This window comes from Pecten maximus, chromosome 19 (genome assembly GCF_902652985.1).
Source record: "Pecten maximus chromosome 19, xPecMax1.1, whole genome shotgun sequence".
Taxonomy (NCBI): domain Eukaryota; kingdom Metazoa; phylum Mollusca; class Bivalvia; order Pectinida; family Pectinidae; genus Pecten; species Pecten maximus.
Genome location: NC_047033.1, coordinates 28,384,354 through 28,404,715, shown reverse-complemented (window position 1 = coordinate 28,404,715; position 20,362 = coordinate 28,384,354). Strand labels below are relative to the sequence as shown.

Genomic DNA, 20,362 nt, shown 5'->3' with positions numbered 1-20,362 from the left:
GATTGGTCTCAAAACGCAATATGCATAACTAGGCACCAAGGGGAACCTACATATGAAATTTGAGAAAGATCCCTTCAGTACTTTCTCAGAAATAGCGATAACAAACTTCAATTGTCAAAATCCAAGATGGCTGCCTGTCGGCCATGTTGTTTTCAGAATGGTCTCAAAACGCAATATGCATAACTAGGCACCAAGGGAAACCTACATATGAAATTTCAGAAAGATCCATTCAGTACTTTCTCAGAAATAGCGATAACAAACTTCAATTGTCAAAATCCAAGATGGCTGCCTGTCGGCCATGTTGTTTTCAGATTGGTCTCAAAACGCAATATGCATAACTAGGCACCAAGGGGAACCTGCATATGAAATTTGAGGAAGATCCCTTCAGTACTTTCTCAGAAATAGCGATAACAAACATCAATTGTCAAAATCCAAGATGGCTGCCTGTCGGCCATGTTGTTTTCAGATTGGTCTCAAAACGCAATATGCATAACTAGGCACCAAGGGGAACCTGCATATGAAATTTGAGAAAGATCCCTTCAGTACTTTCTCAGAAACAGCGATAACAAACTTCAATTGTCAAAATCCAAGATGGCTGCCTGTCGGCCATGTTGTTTTCAGATTGGTCTCAAAACGCAATATGCATAACTAGGCACCAAGGGGAACCTGCATATGAAATTTGAGGAAGATCCCTTCAGTACTTTCTCAGAAATAGCGATAACAAACTTCAATTGTCAAAATCCAAGATGGCTGCCTGTCGGCCATGTTGTTTTCAGATTGGTCTCAAAACGCAATATGCATAACAAGGCACCAAGGGAAACCTACATATGAAATTTCAGAAAGATCCATTCAGTACTTTCTCAGAAATAGCGATAACAAACTTCAATTGTCAAAATCCAAGATGGCTGCCTGTCGGCCATGTTGTTTTCAGATTGGTCTCAAATCGCAATATGCATATCTAGGCACCAAGGGGAGCCTACATATGAAATTTGAGAAAGATCCCTTCAGTACTTTCTGAGAAATAGCGATAACAAGAATTGTTTACGGACGGAGGGACGGACGGACGGAGGGACGGACGGACGGACGGACGGACGGACGACGGACCACGGACGCAGGGCGATTTGAACAGCCCACCATCTGATGATGGTGGGCTAAAAACTTACCCCAACAACTTTAAACTGGGGTAGGACGCCGACACCGGGGGCACAGCATTAGCTCTCAGTTACTCGTAGCCGGTGAGCTAATAAACCACGAAACTTGTATCAATCACTTTAAGAAACCTTAAATGTCGGATCGGAGAAATGAACCTTGGACGCAAAGGTGAAAAGCATGTTACCAATGTGACATACGACCTCCTAAATCTTATGAAATCTATTAAAAAATATGCCCCTTCCTTAGTGTAAAAGTTTAGTACCGTATTAATCCTCAAATTAGCTCCTTCTGGGAGATGACTTATTTGAGAATAAATAATTATATAGCACTAAACTTTTACACCAGGGAAGGGGACTTACCTGAGGATGAATACAGTACCAATTTTTAAACACCGGGGAGGGGGCTTATATGAGGATAGAAACAGTACCAAACTTGTACACTAAAAGAGGGGGCTTATATGAGGATAAATACAGTACCAAACTTGTACACCAAAAGAGGGGGCTTATTTGAGGATAAATACAGTACTAAACCCTTAGACTAAAGGAGGGCTTATTTGAGGATAAATACAGCACCAAACCCTTACACTAATGCTTAGCGTATTTTTTTCGGAATGGGGCTTACATATGTATTTGTGAATAATGGCAACCATCCCTGAGCTATCTTAGAGACTACCAATGGAGGCCTTCCTTAATTTCGGTATGAACCAACAGAGGTGAACCATTTTGTGAAGTCTGAAGTAAGATAATGATATTTATGTTTAGAGCCTCTGAGAAATATAAATTTTAAACCTTTATATTGAAATCCAAGAAGGCTTCCTGGCAGCCATACTGATCTTCATATCTATAAACAAATAAAAGTTTGTATAAGGCAGTCCTAATGAAACTGTAAAAAGAATTTAAGAAATATGAAGAATTGCTGACAATGGACCATTAAAGAAAGACAATTTGAAAATAACAATACATAATTTATTCATCAACAAATACAAACTTGACAAATGGTACGATAGTTATGATAAAGATTCTCACTAAAAAATTAGTGTCCAAGTGAAATCACTGCCTTTCAAGTTAGCCATATTTTTTGCCAAGTCATTACTTTTTAGAATATTCACTCATTCTTCCTACTTACAGTTATATGTAATAAATTAAATTGATTTAAATTACATTGAATTAAATGCCTTATTGGCATCTTATTGTTTCAAAAACTGAAACCATGGCTGACAAATTCACAAAACATGGAATAAGAGAAAGGAAATACCATTTATGGAACTAACTCAAAAGGCAGTGAAATGTTATGAGGAACATATGTTAACATAAATGATCTTTTGTTAACTTGAATAACACTTTTATACATTGTTATACTTAAGTCATCAAAATTCAAATTAATTTTGTTAAGATTTTAGTGTTGACATACCGTATGTACATTGTATCAAAAATATCACTTTTCTTGACAAATTACAAAAACAAATAAATAAGTTAAATCCAACCATAGGGACTTGGCAAAAATTCCCAATCCATGGTCCATATACAGGTATGTATAACATTTACAGGTAAGTTTTATTCCAGGTATTTCTTAAAACTCCTTAATATCATTATATTTTTTAAGAAGAGTTACTTCCCCTGTTTCAGCTCTTCCAGGATTTATCTCCCCTTTTTATGCTAATGCTTTAACACATGTATATCATTATACTCCTAAAGACCTCTCATGATTATGCATGGGTTTTACAGAAGAAAATAATAAAAACGAAGAAAAAAGACAAGAAAATAGAGCATTATAAATCAGAACTGGCATCTTAATGACAAAAATTATTCACAAGTACCCGAGTATTTGTTCTTGCATCATCTTTTAATATCAAACAAAAATATCACACAATCAACAATATGCCATGAGGTAATGCTCAGAGTATTGACTTTGTTGTACTTTCGTCAAAATGACAGAAATTGCATGTAATTCGATGTAACTACAAGTCCGATGGAAGTTATTGAGATTTCCCATACTTTTGTAATTACATTTGTACATGTAACTACAAGTCCGATGGATGTTATTGAGATTTCCCATACTTTTGTAATTACATTTGTACATGTAACTAATCCAATGGATATTTAGTGAGATCTGTCATACAAAACATGTATCTAAGCCAGTGCTACAACTAAGTCTGAAATGTTTCCTAAAGTGTCTAGTCAGAATGAGTTGTCCCCCTTATCAGACTACATGTATATGTATATCTATAGTCAGAATGAGTTGTCCCCCTTATCAGACTACATGTATATGTATATCTATAGTCAGAATGAGTTATCTCCCTTATCAGACTATATCTAGTAAGAAAAGGTTGTCCCCCTTATCAGACTATATCTAGTTAGAATGAGTTAGCTCCCTTATCAGACTATATCTATAGTCAGAATGAGTTGTCCCCCTTATCAGACTACATGTATATGTATATCTATAGTCAGAATGAGTTATGTCCCTTATCAGACTATATCTATATTTAGAATGAGTTATGTCCCTTATCAGACTATATCTATAGTCAGAATGAGTTATCTCCCTTATCAGACTATATCTAGTAAGAAAAGGTTGTCCCCCTTATCAGACTATATCTATATTTAGAATGAGTTATGTCCCTTATCAGACTATATCTATAGTTAGAATTTATCTCTTGTTAAGATTATTGAAATATATTGTATAAGTAATAAGTATAAGTATAATGAGAACTCATTCTTAACATCAACATTTCATCCTACAACCTGTTTTCATCATTTTCATATACTGTACATCAGAACTATTTTAATATCACTGGCCACCTTAAATTTTACCATCTGAGGTTATTTTTTCCATACCTACATATAAATTTTACCTTTAGTCATCATATTATTTCATATATTCATTATTGTCAGATTAACACATGCAATCTTATACATTATGTCTTTCAACTTTTAATGAATTTGGTCAGTTTTACCAGGTGTGACAAGTTCGGTCAGAGGACAGTTAATATTAACCATAAAAGGTACAGACTAACCATTTAAGGTACAGACTCCATTCATAAAGAAAAGATGTCAGCTGTCAATCAAATTAATTTTATTGTATAAGATGTTAATACATTGCCATACCATGATATTGATGAGGTAGGAACTAACATTGAATTTGGACAATATCTTGTGTTGTATACATACATACCGTATATATATGCCTGAAAATGTTGTCATGTTGAATATATATTTTTTCTGGATGATTTGTAATAAAAAAGTGCTTTCATCTAAAATCTTGAAAATAATTGGAGTGTTTTTAATTTCATTATTTTTCTGTATACAGTATGTATATGTATGTAAAAAAAAAATACCAAATTTTACTACATACTCTAGATACTCTAGACTGGCCTTGGTAACCCTAAGATTAAGATGTATTAAAAAATAGTACTACTGGAAAAACCCATCTGTAGTCAAGTTGACCCAACTAATATGTAACTAATTTCAAAGATTTGTCAATGCAGAGTAAGTATTTATATGATGCTACACAAATACGAAAAAGTATGTCTATGATTTAATGTATATCCCCTAATTTTGAATTGTCCATTCTCTACACAATTTATTTTGTTTGTTCTACACTGCTATCATGCAGTGCCCGCCAACTGAACAGTGTACGAATTGTTATACATGTTTGTACTGATGAGCTGTAAAGCTCAAGGTCAATAAATAAACTGAAATTGAAGTTGAAGTTATTGAAGTAAATTCCAAATTTGGACACCATATCACATCTTCTGAATTTATGCTATTTAAACTAGATATTACCATGAACGTATATGTTCTGGCGTACTCAAATTTTTGCACATAAGAATCTAAACAGACTACGGTAACAAAACGATGAATTAGCAAACCAAGTATGCTACGTTATGGACAAGGTCATAAAGTATAATAATTAGCGCAATCATAAATCAGCAGAATAACTTTAATGCTAAAACACTAAAAGATTTCTGCTCTTTTTGACTTATTAACTGTCACCCTGAGTTGGAATGAGAGTAACCTCCCTTGTTCCTAAAAAATAAGGTATCACACATATATCTCCAGATGGTAACGCCATGAAAAATGCTGTTTCTCTAAAATTATAAGAATACAATTTCAATTTCTTTAATTAAGATATTCTACTAAATTTCCCTATTCCTCCATTCACAGTCTCCTGTAAAATTATTAAAAAAAATGAATGTTGTCTTCCTTAGTTTGAGCCAAAGTTTCCAGCAATGAGCTGCTGGAAGTCGACAGTAAGGTGGACGTGGGTCAACCCTCTCAGCGTACGTAGATAGTCGAAGCTACTTTTATACTGCTGATCAGTGACCGCTAGCCTGTTAAATACTGCTTTAAGTCCCTCGCTGCGTGCAGTTTCAATGATGGCGGTATAATTTGCACTTGCAACCGACTTTATGTAAGCAGCCTCGGCCGTACCCTGTTCCTGTATCTCAGAAGCCTCATTCTCAGTTCTTTGTATCTAGAAATCAATATAAAACAGAGATTTGATTCTGTGGATAAAAACCTATATGTCGCCCATCTCCCCTTATTATATTCAGAAATAATGCATACCGGTAAAGTTTCATCTAGATTTGATTGCCAAATTTGAATGTAAAATTTTTTACTCATTTGACTTTTGACCTTAAATGAAGGTTGCAGTAACTTGATTATAGAACTCTGCACAGCATCCGTGGGTGATGCATGTATTTCAATCTTATTAAAATCAGCTGTTACATGGCTACGTTTATTACGTACTATGCCTGATGGTTCTCTGATCAAGGTCATGCTCATGTGACCTTTCCATTAGCCAATCACATTGCTGCTGTCAACATCAGATTCATGTATTTTCACAGCCTCATAATTCAATATGCACCACCAGGGACAAAGAAAAACCAATTTAAAAAAAATTCAAGATGGCGGCCCATCAGCCATTTTGTATTCCAATCAGCCTCAAAATAGAGCATGCCTTCCCCCAAAGACTAAATGTAATCGATACATGGAATTTGAGAAAATATCCTTCAGGAACTTTTAAAGAAATGGCATGGACCATGACCATGAATAATTTGCTTAAAATGTGACCTATGACCTTAGTGTTTATTATCGCTATGATGGCCAATGACCTATGAACTTACAATTGCTGTAGTGTTTTTCCTGATAACCTGAGCTTCCTGTTTGAGCAGTTCAGCCTCAGCCTCCTCCAAAAGGACCAGAGCCTCCATGTAACGTTCTTTTACAGATTCCGAGATGGTCACTTCACCAAGCTGGAAATACCGCACATCTGCAAACAGGCCTTTGTCAGCGGTCTCACATGTACTGTAGGGTTTACAGCCGACAGGGGCACGCTGTGGGGAAATCATGATCAATTAATGTGAGTGTACTGTAGGGTTTACAGTGGACGGGGCACGCTGTGGGGAAATTATCATCAGTTAATGTGTACATGTACTGTAGGGTTTATAGTGGACGGGGCACGCTGTGGGGAAATCATCATCAATTAATGTGACATGTACTGTAGGGTTTACAGTGGATGGGGCACGGTGTGGGGAAATCATCATCAATTAATGTGACATGTACTGTAGGGTTTACAGTGGATGGGGCACGCTGTGGGGAAATCATCATCAATTAATGTGACATGTACTGTAGGGTTTACAGCCGACGGGGCACGCTGTGGGGAAATCATCATCAATTAATGTGACATGTACTGTAGGTTTACAGCCGACGGGGAAATCATCATCAATTAATGTGACATGTACTGTAGGGTTTACAGTGGACGGGGCACGGTGTGGGGAAATCATCATCAATTAATGTGACATGTACTACATGTAGGGTTTACAGCCGACGGGGCACGCTGTGGGGAAATCATCATCAATTAATGTGACATATAATGTAGGGTTTACAGCCGACGGGGCACGCTGTGGGGAAATCATCATCAATTAATGTGACATATACTGTAGGGTTTACAGCCGACGGGGCACGCTGTGGGGAAATCATCATCAATTAATGTGACATATAATGTAGGGTTTACAGCCGACGGGGCACGCTGTGGGGAAATCATCATCAATTAATGTGACATATACTGTAGGGTTTACAGCCGACGGGGCACGCTGTGGGGAAATCATCATCAATTAATGTGACATATACTGTAGGGTTTACAGCCGACGGGGCACGCTGTGGGGAAATCATCATCAGTTAATGTGACATATACTGTAGGGTTTACAGTGGACGGGGCACACTGTGGGGAAACGATCATCAATTAATGTGTACATGTTTGATACTGTAGTGTTTACAGCTGACAGGGCACATTGTGGGGAAATCATCATCAATTTATGTGTAAATGCTTTGTTCTGCAGGGTTTATAGCTGACGACTATTTATAGTTATGTATGGAGATTAGTGTAATAGGATGTTGATATATTTATTTGAAAGTTTTAAAAAAAGTTTTAAAATTTTTTTTTTTCAAGAACAGAAACAAAATATTCAAAATTGCACTAATTTCAAGACAATATATGACTGCTATTTAACTAATTCTGCCCTGGTGTATTTAACTATCCAATATCTTATGACATATGGCATATTTGTGTATAAATATGTAAATGTTTACCATTTAGGAAAGAGGAACAGTCCTGTCTACAACATGTTCCGCCGAGCCTCTCTCTCACGGCAGTATATATAGTTTCCTCTAACAATTTCCGGTCTGTGATCATTTGCTTTGTATTAAATGTCGTTGTTGCACCCTGTAGAATTAAGTATTTGACAATGTAAAATAGAAAACATGTCATTATCTTAGCATGAAAGAAACAACATGGAAATCTGTGAATAAAAATTGAGTGTGTTCATGCATCCATAAATGCTACTGTTATGCTGCTAGTTCAAGAAGAAGTTACCCTCTGCATTATTATGGAGGGAAATCCACCAGTTTTACCAGTGTCCAACATTATTAAAGTTGATCACACTTGTAAATAACAACAGAATATGAGGTTAATTTATCACTGAGAAAGAAAAGTTAATCATTTGAGAAAAAACTCTTCAGAATAAATCTAAACCGTAATTATATCAAAATTGAAAAGAAAAAGAAAAAGTTTCGCTTGAATTTTAGTGTCATTCAAATGACAAAAGGCCAAAAGGCCAAAAGTCCCTTGTACTATTGAAGTATACATAATCAGTATCAAGTATAGAGGTACTGTTGGCCATGGCTGCCGTGGTGGCCATCTTGGATTTCAGACCAACTTGAAAAATAGCAACACTTGGTCAGGACTATCTCCTTCCCCTTCCTTAATACCCTAACTAATTTTCAGCTCAATGGCACAATTGGAACTAGAGAAAAATGTGTTTTGCAAGATGGCTGCCACGATGGCCATCTTGGATTTCTGATCAAGCCAAAAAATAACAACACTTGGTCAGGATTATCTCAGGATCATTTCAGGCAAGTTTCAGCTGAATCCAAGTGGTAAAACTTGAGAAGAAGTTTGAAATATGTGTTCTTCAGGAAAACCATGATTGTGAAATCATATTACAAAATGGCCGCCATGGCCAGAAAATAACAACACTTTGTTGGCTGCCCTTCTTTAACATCTCCACAAATTGAAAGGCACCAGTGGAACTGGAAAAGAAGTTAAAAATGTGTTTTTCAAGATGGCTATCATGGCAGCCATCTTGGATATCAGACCGGCCCAAAAAGTAACACTTGGTCAAGACCATCTCAGGATTACTTCAAGTAAGCTGGAGCTGAATCTCACTGGTGGAACTTCAGAAGTTTGAAATGTTAAAAGTTAACGCACGACGCACGAAGACGGGGCAAAACACAATGACTATAGGTCATCACATCGGGTCATATGACATAATAAAATCTCACAACACAGATATCATTGTATACTTTGAAACTTTCAGTTCTACTATGACAGTCCCATATACGCCTAGACAATACACACATAAGCAACTGATGTTTGTGCAAGGTTTCCAAAAACGTTGTTTTTTTGCCCAGTGTCGGACACATTTCGTCATTAGATTTTGCTTTGCTTTTTTGTTTATTCTTACAACGAAGTGTTGGTCCGTAACTGCATATGCAGTTTTTCGATGACACATTGTAGGAAACTGCAGGCAAACATTAAGTGCTTATGTGTATATGGGCCGTCGTATTCTACAATTTAAATATTTTTGGTTATTGTGCTTCTTGGCTTTACCTTAACTGCATCTGTTGCACTAGATTTCATGACGTCTTCATAGTAAAGGTCGTACGCAGCATGTAGAAGGGTAAGGTCCTCCTTCCTCAAGAAATATTGAAAGTAGATTGTCACACCAACCTCCAGCTTGTCAGCCGTAAAAACAGTGATATCGTCAAGTTCTACCTTATGGGCATCGGCTTGAAAGATTTTGAACTCAACATCTGGTCCTGTATACGTTCGTCCCGATGTATACACTTTATCGAGTGTCACGGTGCCTGTGGACTTCTGTCGCAGGAATCCATACTTTAGAAAACAATAATGCAAAATGTGTTAAGGAACTCTTCATTATATACAAAATGGATATCAATTCGCCTCAAAAATTGTAAGTGGCCAAGAAATCTCCTGAAGTATCAGAAATCAGTAAACTAAGGGAGGTAAGTATGTTATAGCAAAATACAAAAGGGGCATAACTCTAAAGAGAAATTTTTTTTTTTGCAAAACAGCAAATGACCAACAAATCTGCTGTATTATCAGAAATCTGTGAACTAAGGGAGGTAACTATGTTATAGCAAAATATGTAAGGGGCATAACTCTACAGGGAGATAAATATATTTCACAAAACAACAAATGACCATAAATTTTACTGTAGTATCAGAAATTGGTAAACTGAAGGAAAGTAATACCAGTGATTGGTACACCAGAAAGTTTGTTATAATGGTTTGCTTTTGTTTTTGTATTGTTTAATCTATTAACATCTAATGTCGTTTAAGGGCGGGTCCTGTGTGTGTCCTGTGTGTGTCTCTATGTTTCCTCTATGTGTCCCCTGTGTGTCTCTATGTGTCCTCTATGTGTCCTCTGTGTGTCCTCTGTGTGTCTCTATGTGTCCTCTATGTGTCCTCTGTGTGTCCTCTGTATGTCTCTGTGTGTCCTCTGTGTGTCCTCTGTGTCTCTATGTGTCCTCTATGTGTCCTCTGTGTGTCCTCTGTGTGTCTTCTATGTGTCCTCTGTGTGTCTCTATGTGTCCTCTGTATGTCTCTATGTGTCCTCTGTGTGTCCTCTGTGTGTCTCTATGTGTCCTCTATGTGTCATTTGTGTGTCCTCTATGTGTCCTCTGTGTGTCTCTATGTGTCATTTGTGTGTCCTCTATGTGTCCTCTGTGTGTCTCTATGTGTCTTCTATGTGTCCTCTGTGTGTCCTCTGTGTGTCTCTATATGTCCTCTATGTGTACTCTGTGTGTCCTCTGTGTGTCTCTATGTGTCCTCTATGTGTCCTCTGTGTGTCCTCTGTGTGTCCTCTATGTGTCCTCTGTGTGTCTCTATGTGTCCTCTATGTGTCCTCTATGTGTCCTCTGTGTGTCCTCTGTGTGTCTCTATGTGTCCTCTATGTGTCCTCTGTGTGTCCTCTGTGTGCGGTGAGTGTGTGTTTAGGGAGGCTGCGATATGCCTGTATTTGTCCTCTGTGTGCGGTGAGTGTGTGTTTTGGGAGGCTGCGATATGCTTGTATTTGTCTCCTTGTGATAGCACAGAACTGATGCCAAACTTTATAGTGCAACATACTGAAAGTATGAAACATACTGCCGAGTATACCCAGCAGGATACCCCACCTGGTCACATTATACTCACAAAAGGCAAACTAGCTGTCCCACTCAGCGATACTAAGCGATTAACTAGAGTGGAAACTACCATTTTTATAGATTCTGATACGTTTTGGCCAGGGGATACAGCTCAAAGCCATGTTCTCAGTGGTGAATGCTAAACTTAAGGCCAATAAATATGTCAAGGGTGACATTAAATGAACAATGTTGTGTAGAATTTAGTCACCTTTTACAATCATGCAATGGGGGCAGTAGGTACAATTCTTGAAATTGCAAGGACAACACCATAGCAGCCTTAAACAAGAGGCCCAGAGGGCCTGTATCGCTCACCTGGTTTCATGAGATATGAAACAAGAATGATGCTTAAGTATATTTGTTGCTGGTATTGCTATGTCAATATATATCATAAGCATTTTATATGGGTGCTTTACTATTAGGTTAACTCAAATTACAACCAAGAAAAATATAACATACAAGGGGACATAACTCAAATTACAACCAAGAAAAATATAACATACAAGGGGACATAACACTAAAGAAAAATTTGTAATAATAAATTATTTATAAAAGGGGCATAACTCTAAATACAATAAAGGGAGATCAATATATTTACAGAAGGATAAATAACACCTTAGCAGCCTTAAATAATAACTTACGTAATATTACAATTTAAAATGGAAATTTTTCAAAACCTGAACATTTCATCATATTTTTTACAACTTCAACATGTACATGTATGTATATTTTGGAAGAAATGCATTTTTACTGAAAGAAAATGGCTTTTCTAAAGAAAATCAAGAGAGTTTTTGATCATTCAAAAAATCAGTTGTATTTATAGGAATGTGGATGCACTGAAACAAAAATATCAACATTTTCTCTCGCTGAACAGCATTCTTATTTTCAAAGGGACAAAAATTGGGGCGGGGATCCATGACCATCATAAGACACTCACTTACAAATTACTTTTCCTCCTGAGAACATTATTGTTATGTATATTTGATACAATTTCAAGTTAAATGTTTGATTTTAAAAAGATAACATTCACAAACATATTTCCCCTTCCAGCTTTGATTTTAGACATCTTATCCAATATCATCATCACCATCACACCTCCAATCTCATACTAAACATCTCACTTCCTCATCTCATACTCACTGTCTCACTCCCAAATCATACTCACCATCTCATTTCCTCACCCTGGCATATGTACCCCATACCACTAACTCTCCCTGCTGTAGTAATCATATCCCATATCACCACCTACCCCTGCTATCCATATCACCACCTACCCCTGCTGTAGTAACCATACCACCAACTACCCCTGCTGTAGTAACCATACCACCACCTACCCCTGCTGTAGTAACCATACCACCACCTACCCCCACTGTAGTAACCATACCACCACCTACCCCTGCTGTAGTAATCATACCACCACCTACCCCCGCTGTAGTAATCATACCACCACCTACCCCTGCTGTAGTAACCATACCACCACCTACCCCTGCTGTAGTAACCATACCACCACCTACCCCTGCTGTAGTAATCATACCACCACCTACCCCTGCTGTAGTAATCATACCACCACCTACCCCTGCTGTAGTACCCATACCACCACCTACCCCAGCTGTAGTAATCATACCACCACCTACCCCTGCTGTAGTAATCATATCACCACCTACCCCTGCTGTAGTAATCATACCACCACCTACCCCTGCTGTAGTAATCATACCACCACCTACCCCTGCTGTCCATATCACCACCTACCCCTGCTGTAGTAATCATACCACCACCTACCCCTGCTGTAGTAATCATACCACCACCTACCCCTGCTGTAGTAACCATACCACCACCTACCCCTGCTGTAGTAACCATACCACCACCTACCCCTACTACAGTAATCATACCACAACCTACCCCTGCTGTAGTAATCATACCACCACCTACCCCTGCTGTAGTAACCATACCACCACCTACCCCTGCTGTAGTAATCATACCACCACCTACCCCACTGTAGTAACCATACCACCACCTACCCCTGCTGTAGTAACCATACCACCACCTACCCCTACTACAGTAATCATACCACCACCTACCCCTACTGTAGTAATCATACCACCACCTACCCCCGCTGTAGTAACCATACCACCACCTACCCCTGCTGTAGTAATCATACCACCACCTACCCCTGCTGTAGTAACCATATCACCACCTACCCCTGCTGTAGTAATCATACCATCACCTACCCCCGCTGTAGTAATCATACCACCACCTACCCCTGCTGTAGTAACCATACCACCACCTACCCCTGTTGTAGTAATCATACCACCACCTACCCCCGCTGTAGTAACCATACCACCACCTACCCCTGCTGTAGTAACCATACCACCACCTACCCCTGCTGTAGTAATCATATCACCACCTACCCCTGCTGTAGTAACCATACCACCACCTACCCCTGCTGTAGTAACCATACCACCACCTTCCCCTGCTGTAGTAATCATACCACCACCTACCCCTGCTGTAGTAACCATACCACCACCTACCCCACTGTAGTAACCATACCACCACCTACCCCTGCTGTAGTAACCATACCACCACCTACCCCTGCTGTAGTAATGATATCCCATACCACCACCTACCCCTGTTGTAGTAATCATATCACCACCTACCCCTGTTGTAGTAACCATACCACCACCTACCCTTGCTGTAGTAACCATACCACCACCTACCCCTGCTGTAGTAACCATACCACCACCTACCCCTGCTGTAGTAATCATATCCCAAACAAAGTGCCCCTCTTCATCCATTCAATATCAACTATCATCCCACCCCTACACCATCCTTCCCCTACTCTGAGGTGAATTTTATACAGAGGACATAGACACCTCATATAACCCCCACCCCTACACCACCCCCTCCCCACCCCTACAACATCTCCTCCCCACCCCTACAACATCCCCTCCCCACCCCCTACAACATCCCCTCCCCACCCCTACAACATCCCCTCCCCACCCCTACAACATCCCCTCCCCACCCCTACACATCCCTCCCCACCCCTACAAGCCATCCCCAAGTCCCCACCCCCTACAACATCCCCTCCCCACCCCTACAACATCCCCTCCCCACCCCCTACAACATCCCCTCCCCACCCCCTACAACATCCCCTCCCCCCCCCTACAACATCCCCTCCCCACCCCTACAACATCCCCTCCCCACCCCTACAACATCCCCTCCCCACCCCCTACAACATCCCCTCCCCATCCCTACATCCCCTCCCCACCCATACAACATCCCTCCCCACCCCTACAACATCCCCTCCCCACCCCCTACATCCCCTCGCCTACCCGCTACACCCTCCCCCAGACCCCTTACAACATCCCCTCCCCGACCCCCCACAATCCCCTCCCCACCCCCTACAACATCCCCTCCCTACAACATCCCCTCCACACCCCTACAACATCCCCTCCCCACCCCTACAACATCCCCTCCCCACCCCTACAACATCCCTCCCCACCCCCTACAACATCCCCTCCCCCACCCCCTACAACATCCCCTCCCCACCCCCCTTCACCATCCCCTCCCCCACTCCCTGGGGTCAATTTTATACATAAGTCATACATACCTCGTAGTATTCCAGGTAACTAAAACTCATAGGAACAAGTATAGCAATCAGTAAGGCTCCTAACCCTACCACAAAAATGACCACTTTTGCGACGGTTGGAATTTCTCCCATCTTGTCTTAAAGTAAGTTCAGGTCTCAGGTGCCTGGAAAAGGGTTAGGGAAAGGTCAAAGGTCATGCAAAGAATCAGTGATACAAACTTAGTGTATACTCTACACAGTATAGGTATAATCACTGATTTTATAGTTCAGTTGATGACAAGGTCAAAGATCACAGTTACAATTATAAGTCAGTGGGTCACAAGGTCACCAAATTAAAGTTATAAGGTCAAAGCCAGGTTTTTCCAGCGAGAATCAGTGACAGGTGATAATATAAGCAGTCTGGTTAAGTACTCTAGTTGAAAATTTCCAATAAACAAGAGGCCATGGGGCCTGTATCTCTTACCTGGTTCAAGTACTCCAATAAACAAGAGGCCCTGGGGCCTGTATCACTTACTTTGTTCAAGTACTCCTATAAAAAAAAGGCCCAGGGGGCCTGTATCGCTCACCTGGTTCAAGTACTCCAATAAACAAGATGCCCTTGGGCCTGTATCGCTCACCTTGTTCAAGTACTCCAATAAACAAAAGGCCAAGAGGGCCTGTATCACTCACTTGGTTCAAGTACTCCAATAAACAAGAGGCCCTGGGGCCTGTATCACTTACTTTGTTCAAGTACTCTAATAAACAAGAGGCCCTGGGGCCTGTATCACTTACCTGGTTCAAGTACTCCAATAAACAAGAGGCCCTGGGGCCTGTATGACTCACCTGGTTCAAATAATCTAATAAACAAGAGACCCAGAGGGCCTGTATCGCTCACTTGGTTCAAGTACTCCTATAAATAAAAGGCCAAGGGGATATGTATCACTCACTTGGTTCAAGTACTTATATAAACAAGAGGCCCAGAGGTCCTGTATCACTTGGTTCAAGTACAGCAGCTCTTGGTTAAATGATTTCCTATAAAAAAACATAATATAATAAAGATAAACATTCCACCACAGAATGCAAGTATACTTTTTAGTCTCATAAACACTTCTATAACTATAATGTATATATATAACACAACTGATGATGTCACTATGTCCAGTTTAGCCCCTCCCACTGGTGGTCTGACTTTGGTGGTTTGTCTCTGTATCACTGTACAATAGACAGCTTTATAAGTCAATCTCTCTCTTACTTTTACCAAGTTTTAAATGTCATGTACCAAATGAAGATTGAATACCTATCTTTCTCGAGGTACTTCTCATTTCATACTGCTATGAATACATTAATAGTTATCAGCTCACCCGTATTTTTTCACTATTTAGCACTACTAAATTAAACCCAAGCCAATTATTGTTCTGACCAGTTTGAGGTCAGCCTGTATACGTGTGTGTGAGTGGGTGTGTGTGTGTGTGTGTGTGCGTGAATGAACCCTCCCTTTCTTTGTACAGTCCATAACCCGTGTGTACATTATTTTTATCGATCACACATTTCTATAAGTGGTCAAGTATATACTGACCATGGTTTGTTTACATCACAACACCAGCAACTTATAAATAGCACTGATAAGATCTAGGCCTGGCCCCTCCAGTAACATACATATGTACATGGTGTTGTACATGTCTTCCTTCGTTAAAAAAATTCAATATGACAGACATATTATAAATAATCATATCAAGCACAATGTACCATAGATTTAAATTTCAACTCCTCAAAAACAAGGCACCGTTTATATACGTTGCTGTAGATCGACGTGTGTACATATAATGTAATTGCGAAACACCAAACTTGGCACCTGTAAGTAAATTATGATTATTGATATTTCTTATCCACAATAAACAGTCCACATCTACTACATTTTTGTGAGATATATTCGCCCGTCTGAACTGTTTAAAGGTGGGTAAAATCGCCTTACCTGCGAGATTAGTTTCAGCTGCTGGCCAGAGGTCAGATTCACGGTGAAGTCGACCCCGATCTGACAGGTGGGTTTCTGAAGAAATATTTCCTCGTCGTCACAGAGAGACTAGTGCTATAAATAGATATCGACCTCAGCAGGGCGTGACGGGTACATTGTATTATAAATCCCACTGTACGTACACTGAGCTAGTTGAGAGTAATAAGAACGCCAGTCGATATACTTCACAACTAGGTACCTAGCCGTTAGTGTGTGTAATAACTTTTCGGATTTGTTTACGTGATTTAACACTACCAGGAACACGATTTCCTTTTATCCTATGTAGTATTATCGCTAAAACAATTATACGTCCCTGACATTACAAATTCATTATTACGGTATTTACAATGTATTTCATAATCAATCTAGTGATATACCTATAATAGAATATAAACAAAAACACATGTCTCAACGGGGAGATATTCATCTCTAATAGAATATAAAAAAAACTCTCCAACCTGGGAGATTTGTCCGTCGTTTGCTTGTACGCCAAAGAATCCATCAATTTGAGAGAGAGAGAGAGAGAGAGAGAGAGAGAGAGAGAGAGAGAGAGAGACAGACAGACAGACAGACAGACAGACAGACAGACAGACAGACAGACAGACAGACAGAGACAGAGAGATACAGAGAGAGAGAGAGAGAGAGAGAGAGAGACAGACAGAAACAGACAGACAGAGACAGACAGACAGACAGACAGACAGACAGACAGACAGACAAAATTCACAAAAACACAGTAATAAAAATAGCAATTCATGATTATAGCAAATTTGAGCCTTATATCAATTGTTGGGGTTCTTTAAAGTAAAACAATGGGAAATTGGATAAAAATTGTTAGCTTTTTCATTTACCATTTCCTAGGATAACCATCAACCTTAACAGGCGTATTTCCAATGGTATCCGTTCAAAAAAGTCGAAACCGGTTGAAATTGACAAAAACAAACAAGCAAATAACAATAAATAAATAGATAAATAAATAAATAAATAATAATAGACGTTGCCATATTGAAGTAGCTACAAAAGAGATATAAAATTTGCGTCACATCAATAGGGAGTAGAATAGGTTATTTCCATCAAATCCTTTGTGAAGAACTAGTATAAATATTTTAAATATTTGTTATTTCAAGGCTTATATCTTCTTGAGAATGAGATGGACGATAACACCCACAATGCATATTCAATAACATACTCACTAAATAATGGCTCTATAGTTAACTGTATTGAAAATGTTATACAGTTAAGATACAAAAATATACTGCATATGGAAAAGGGGGACGTTTCAACAAAAGGGAGACGGAGAGGGGATACCATCAGGGAAGATTGTCTGTGATCCGAGAGAAAGGGAGACAGAGAGGGGATACCATCAGGGAAGGAGGTCTGTGATCCGAGAGAAAGGGAGACAGAGAGGGGGTACCATCAGGGAAGATTGTCTGTGATCCGAGAGAAAGGGAGACAGAGAGGGGATACCATCAGTGAAGGATGTCTGTGATCCGAGAGAAAGGGAGACAGAGAGGGGGTACCATCAGGGAAGGTTGTCTGTGATCCGAGAGAAAGGGAGACAGAGATTAGATACCATCAGGGAAGGAGGTCTGTGATCCGAGAGAAAGGGAGACAGAGAGGGGATACCATCAGGGAAGGATGTCTGTGATCCGAGAGAAAGGGAGACAGAGAGGGGGTACCATCAGGGAAGGATGTCTGTGATCCGAGAGAAAGGGAGACAGAGAGGGGATACCATCAGGGAAGGATGTCTGTGATCCGAAAGAAAGGGAGACGGAGGGGGGCACCATCAGGGAAGGATGTCTGTGATCCGAGAGAAGGGAAGGATGTCTGTGATCCGAAAGAAAGGGAGACGGAGGGGGGCACCATCAGGGAAGGATCTCTGTGATCCGAGAGAAAGGGAGACAGAGAGGGGGTACCATCAGGGAAGGATGTCTGTGATCCGAAAGAAATAGAGACAGAGAGGGGATACCATCAGGGAAGGTTGTCTGTGATCCGAGAGAAAGGGAGACAGAGAGGGGGTACCATCAGGGAAGGAGGTCTGTGATCCGAGAGAAAGAGAGACAGAGAGGGGATACCATCAGGGAAGGATGTCTGTGTTCCGAGAGAAAGGGAGACAGAGAGGGGATACCATCAGGAAAGGATGTCTGTGATCCGAGAGAAAGGGAGACAGAGAGGGGGTACCATCAGGGAAGGATGTCTGTGATCCGAGAGAAAGGGAGACGGAGGATGATACCATCAGAGAAGGATGTCTGTGATCTGAGAGAAAGGGAGACAGAGAGGGGGTACCATCAGGGAAGATTGTCTGTGATCCGAGAGAAAGGGAGACGGAGGATGATACCATCAGAGAAGGATGTCTGTGATCCGAGAGAAAGGGAGACAGAGAGGGGTACCATCAGGGAAGGATGTCTTTGATCTGAGAGAAAGGGAGACAGAGGGGATACCACCAGGGAAGGTTGTCTGTGATCCGAGAGAAAGGGAGACAGAGAGGGGATACCATCAGGGAAGGATGTCTGTGATCCGAGAGAAAGGGAGACAGAGAGGGGGTACCATCAGGGAAGGATGTCTGTGATCCGAGAGAAAGGGAGACGGAGAGGGGGTACCATCAGGGAAGGATGTATGTGATCCGAGAGAAAGGGAGACGGAGAGGGGATACCATCAGGGAAGGATGTCTGTGATCCGAGAGAAAGGGAGACGGAGAGGGGATACCATCAGGGAAGGATGTCTGTGATCCGAGAGAAAGGGAGACAGAGAGGGGGTACCATCAGGGAAGGATGTCTGTGATCCGAGAGAAAGGGAGACAGAGAGGGGGTACCATCAGGGAAGGCTGTCTGTGATCCGAGAGAAAGGGAGACAGAGAGGGGATACCATCAGGGAAGGAGGTCTGTGATCCGAGAGAAAGGGAGACAGAGAGGGGGTACCATCAGGGAAGGATGTCTGTGATCCGAGAGAAAGGGAGACAGAGAGGGGATACCATCAGGGAAGGAGGTCTGTGATCCAAGAGAAAGGGAGACGGAGAGGGGATACCATCAGGGAAGGATGTCTGTGATCCGAGAGAAAGGGAGACGGAGAGGGGATACCATCAGGGAAGGTTGTCTGTGATCCGAGGGAAAGGGAGACAGAGAGGGGGTACCATCAGGGAAGGTTGTCTGTGATCCGAGGGAAAGGGAGACAGAGAGGGGGTACCATCAGGGAAGGATGTCTGTGATCCGAGGGAAAGGGAGACAGAGAGGGGATACCATCAGGGAAGGATGTCTGTGATCCGAGAGAAAGAGAGACAGAGAGGGGGTACCATCAGGGAAGGATGTCTGTGATCCGAGAGAAAGGGAGACGGAGAGGGGATACCATCAGGGAAGGTTGTCTGTGATCCGAGAGAAAGGGAGACAGAGAGGGGGTACCACCAGGTCTGTGATCCGAGAGAAAGGGAGACAGAGAGGGGGTACCATCAGGGAAGGATGTCTGTGATCCGAGAGAAAGGGAGACAGAGAGGGGGTACCATCAGGGAAGGATGTATGTGATCCGAGAGAAAGAGAAACTCTTTTTCCATTTCGTTAAAGCTCGCAAAACGCAAAATCATGATTTATCAGAAACTGTGATGTCCTTGGTCCTAACATATTTGTTCACATCATCTCTTAGAGAAGATCTTAATCCTAGCGTTAAAACTCGCACTGATGAAAGAGAAATGTTGACTTCCCAGCTACCTTACAGATCACAGGAAACCATCAATGGTCTTTTGGACATATCACATATACTTTAAAGCAGGAGTCGTCCTTTACTCTGCGTTTCTCCTCTCTTGGTGATGCACATTGTAAAGTCTGGACAGGTTGGACTAGAACACAGTTTCTAGACATTCTTCTGCATTGTTCGTCCTCTATTGACACTG

At 40.9% G+C, this 20,362-nt stretch overlaps 1 protein-coding gene across 1 annotated transcript; it reads right to left on the bottom strand.

The window, feature by feature from the left end:
• Window positions 1-2,095: 2,095 nt before the first annotated feature.
• On the bottom strand, window positions 2,096-16,575 carry LOC117317661. Its single transcript, XM_033872530.1, has 8 exons — window positions 16,447-16,575; window positions 15,422-15,506; window positions 14,517-14,659; window positions 9,319-9,603; window positions 7,740-7,872; window positions 6,960-6,987; window positions 6,275-6,455; window positions 2,096-5,622 (listed from the first exon to the last, which is right to left on the bottom strand). Exons 3-8 carry the CDS (start codon window positions 14,625-14,627, stop codon window positions 5,353-5,355), a joined length of 1,008 nt encoding a protein of 335 aa, XP_033728421.1. The 5' UTR covers window positions 14,628-14,659; window positions 15,422-15,506; window positions 16,447-16,575; the 3' UTR covers window positions 2,096-5,352.
• Between the last annotated feature and the right edge of the window lie 3,787 nt (window positions 16,576-20,362).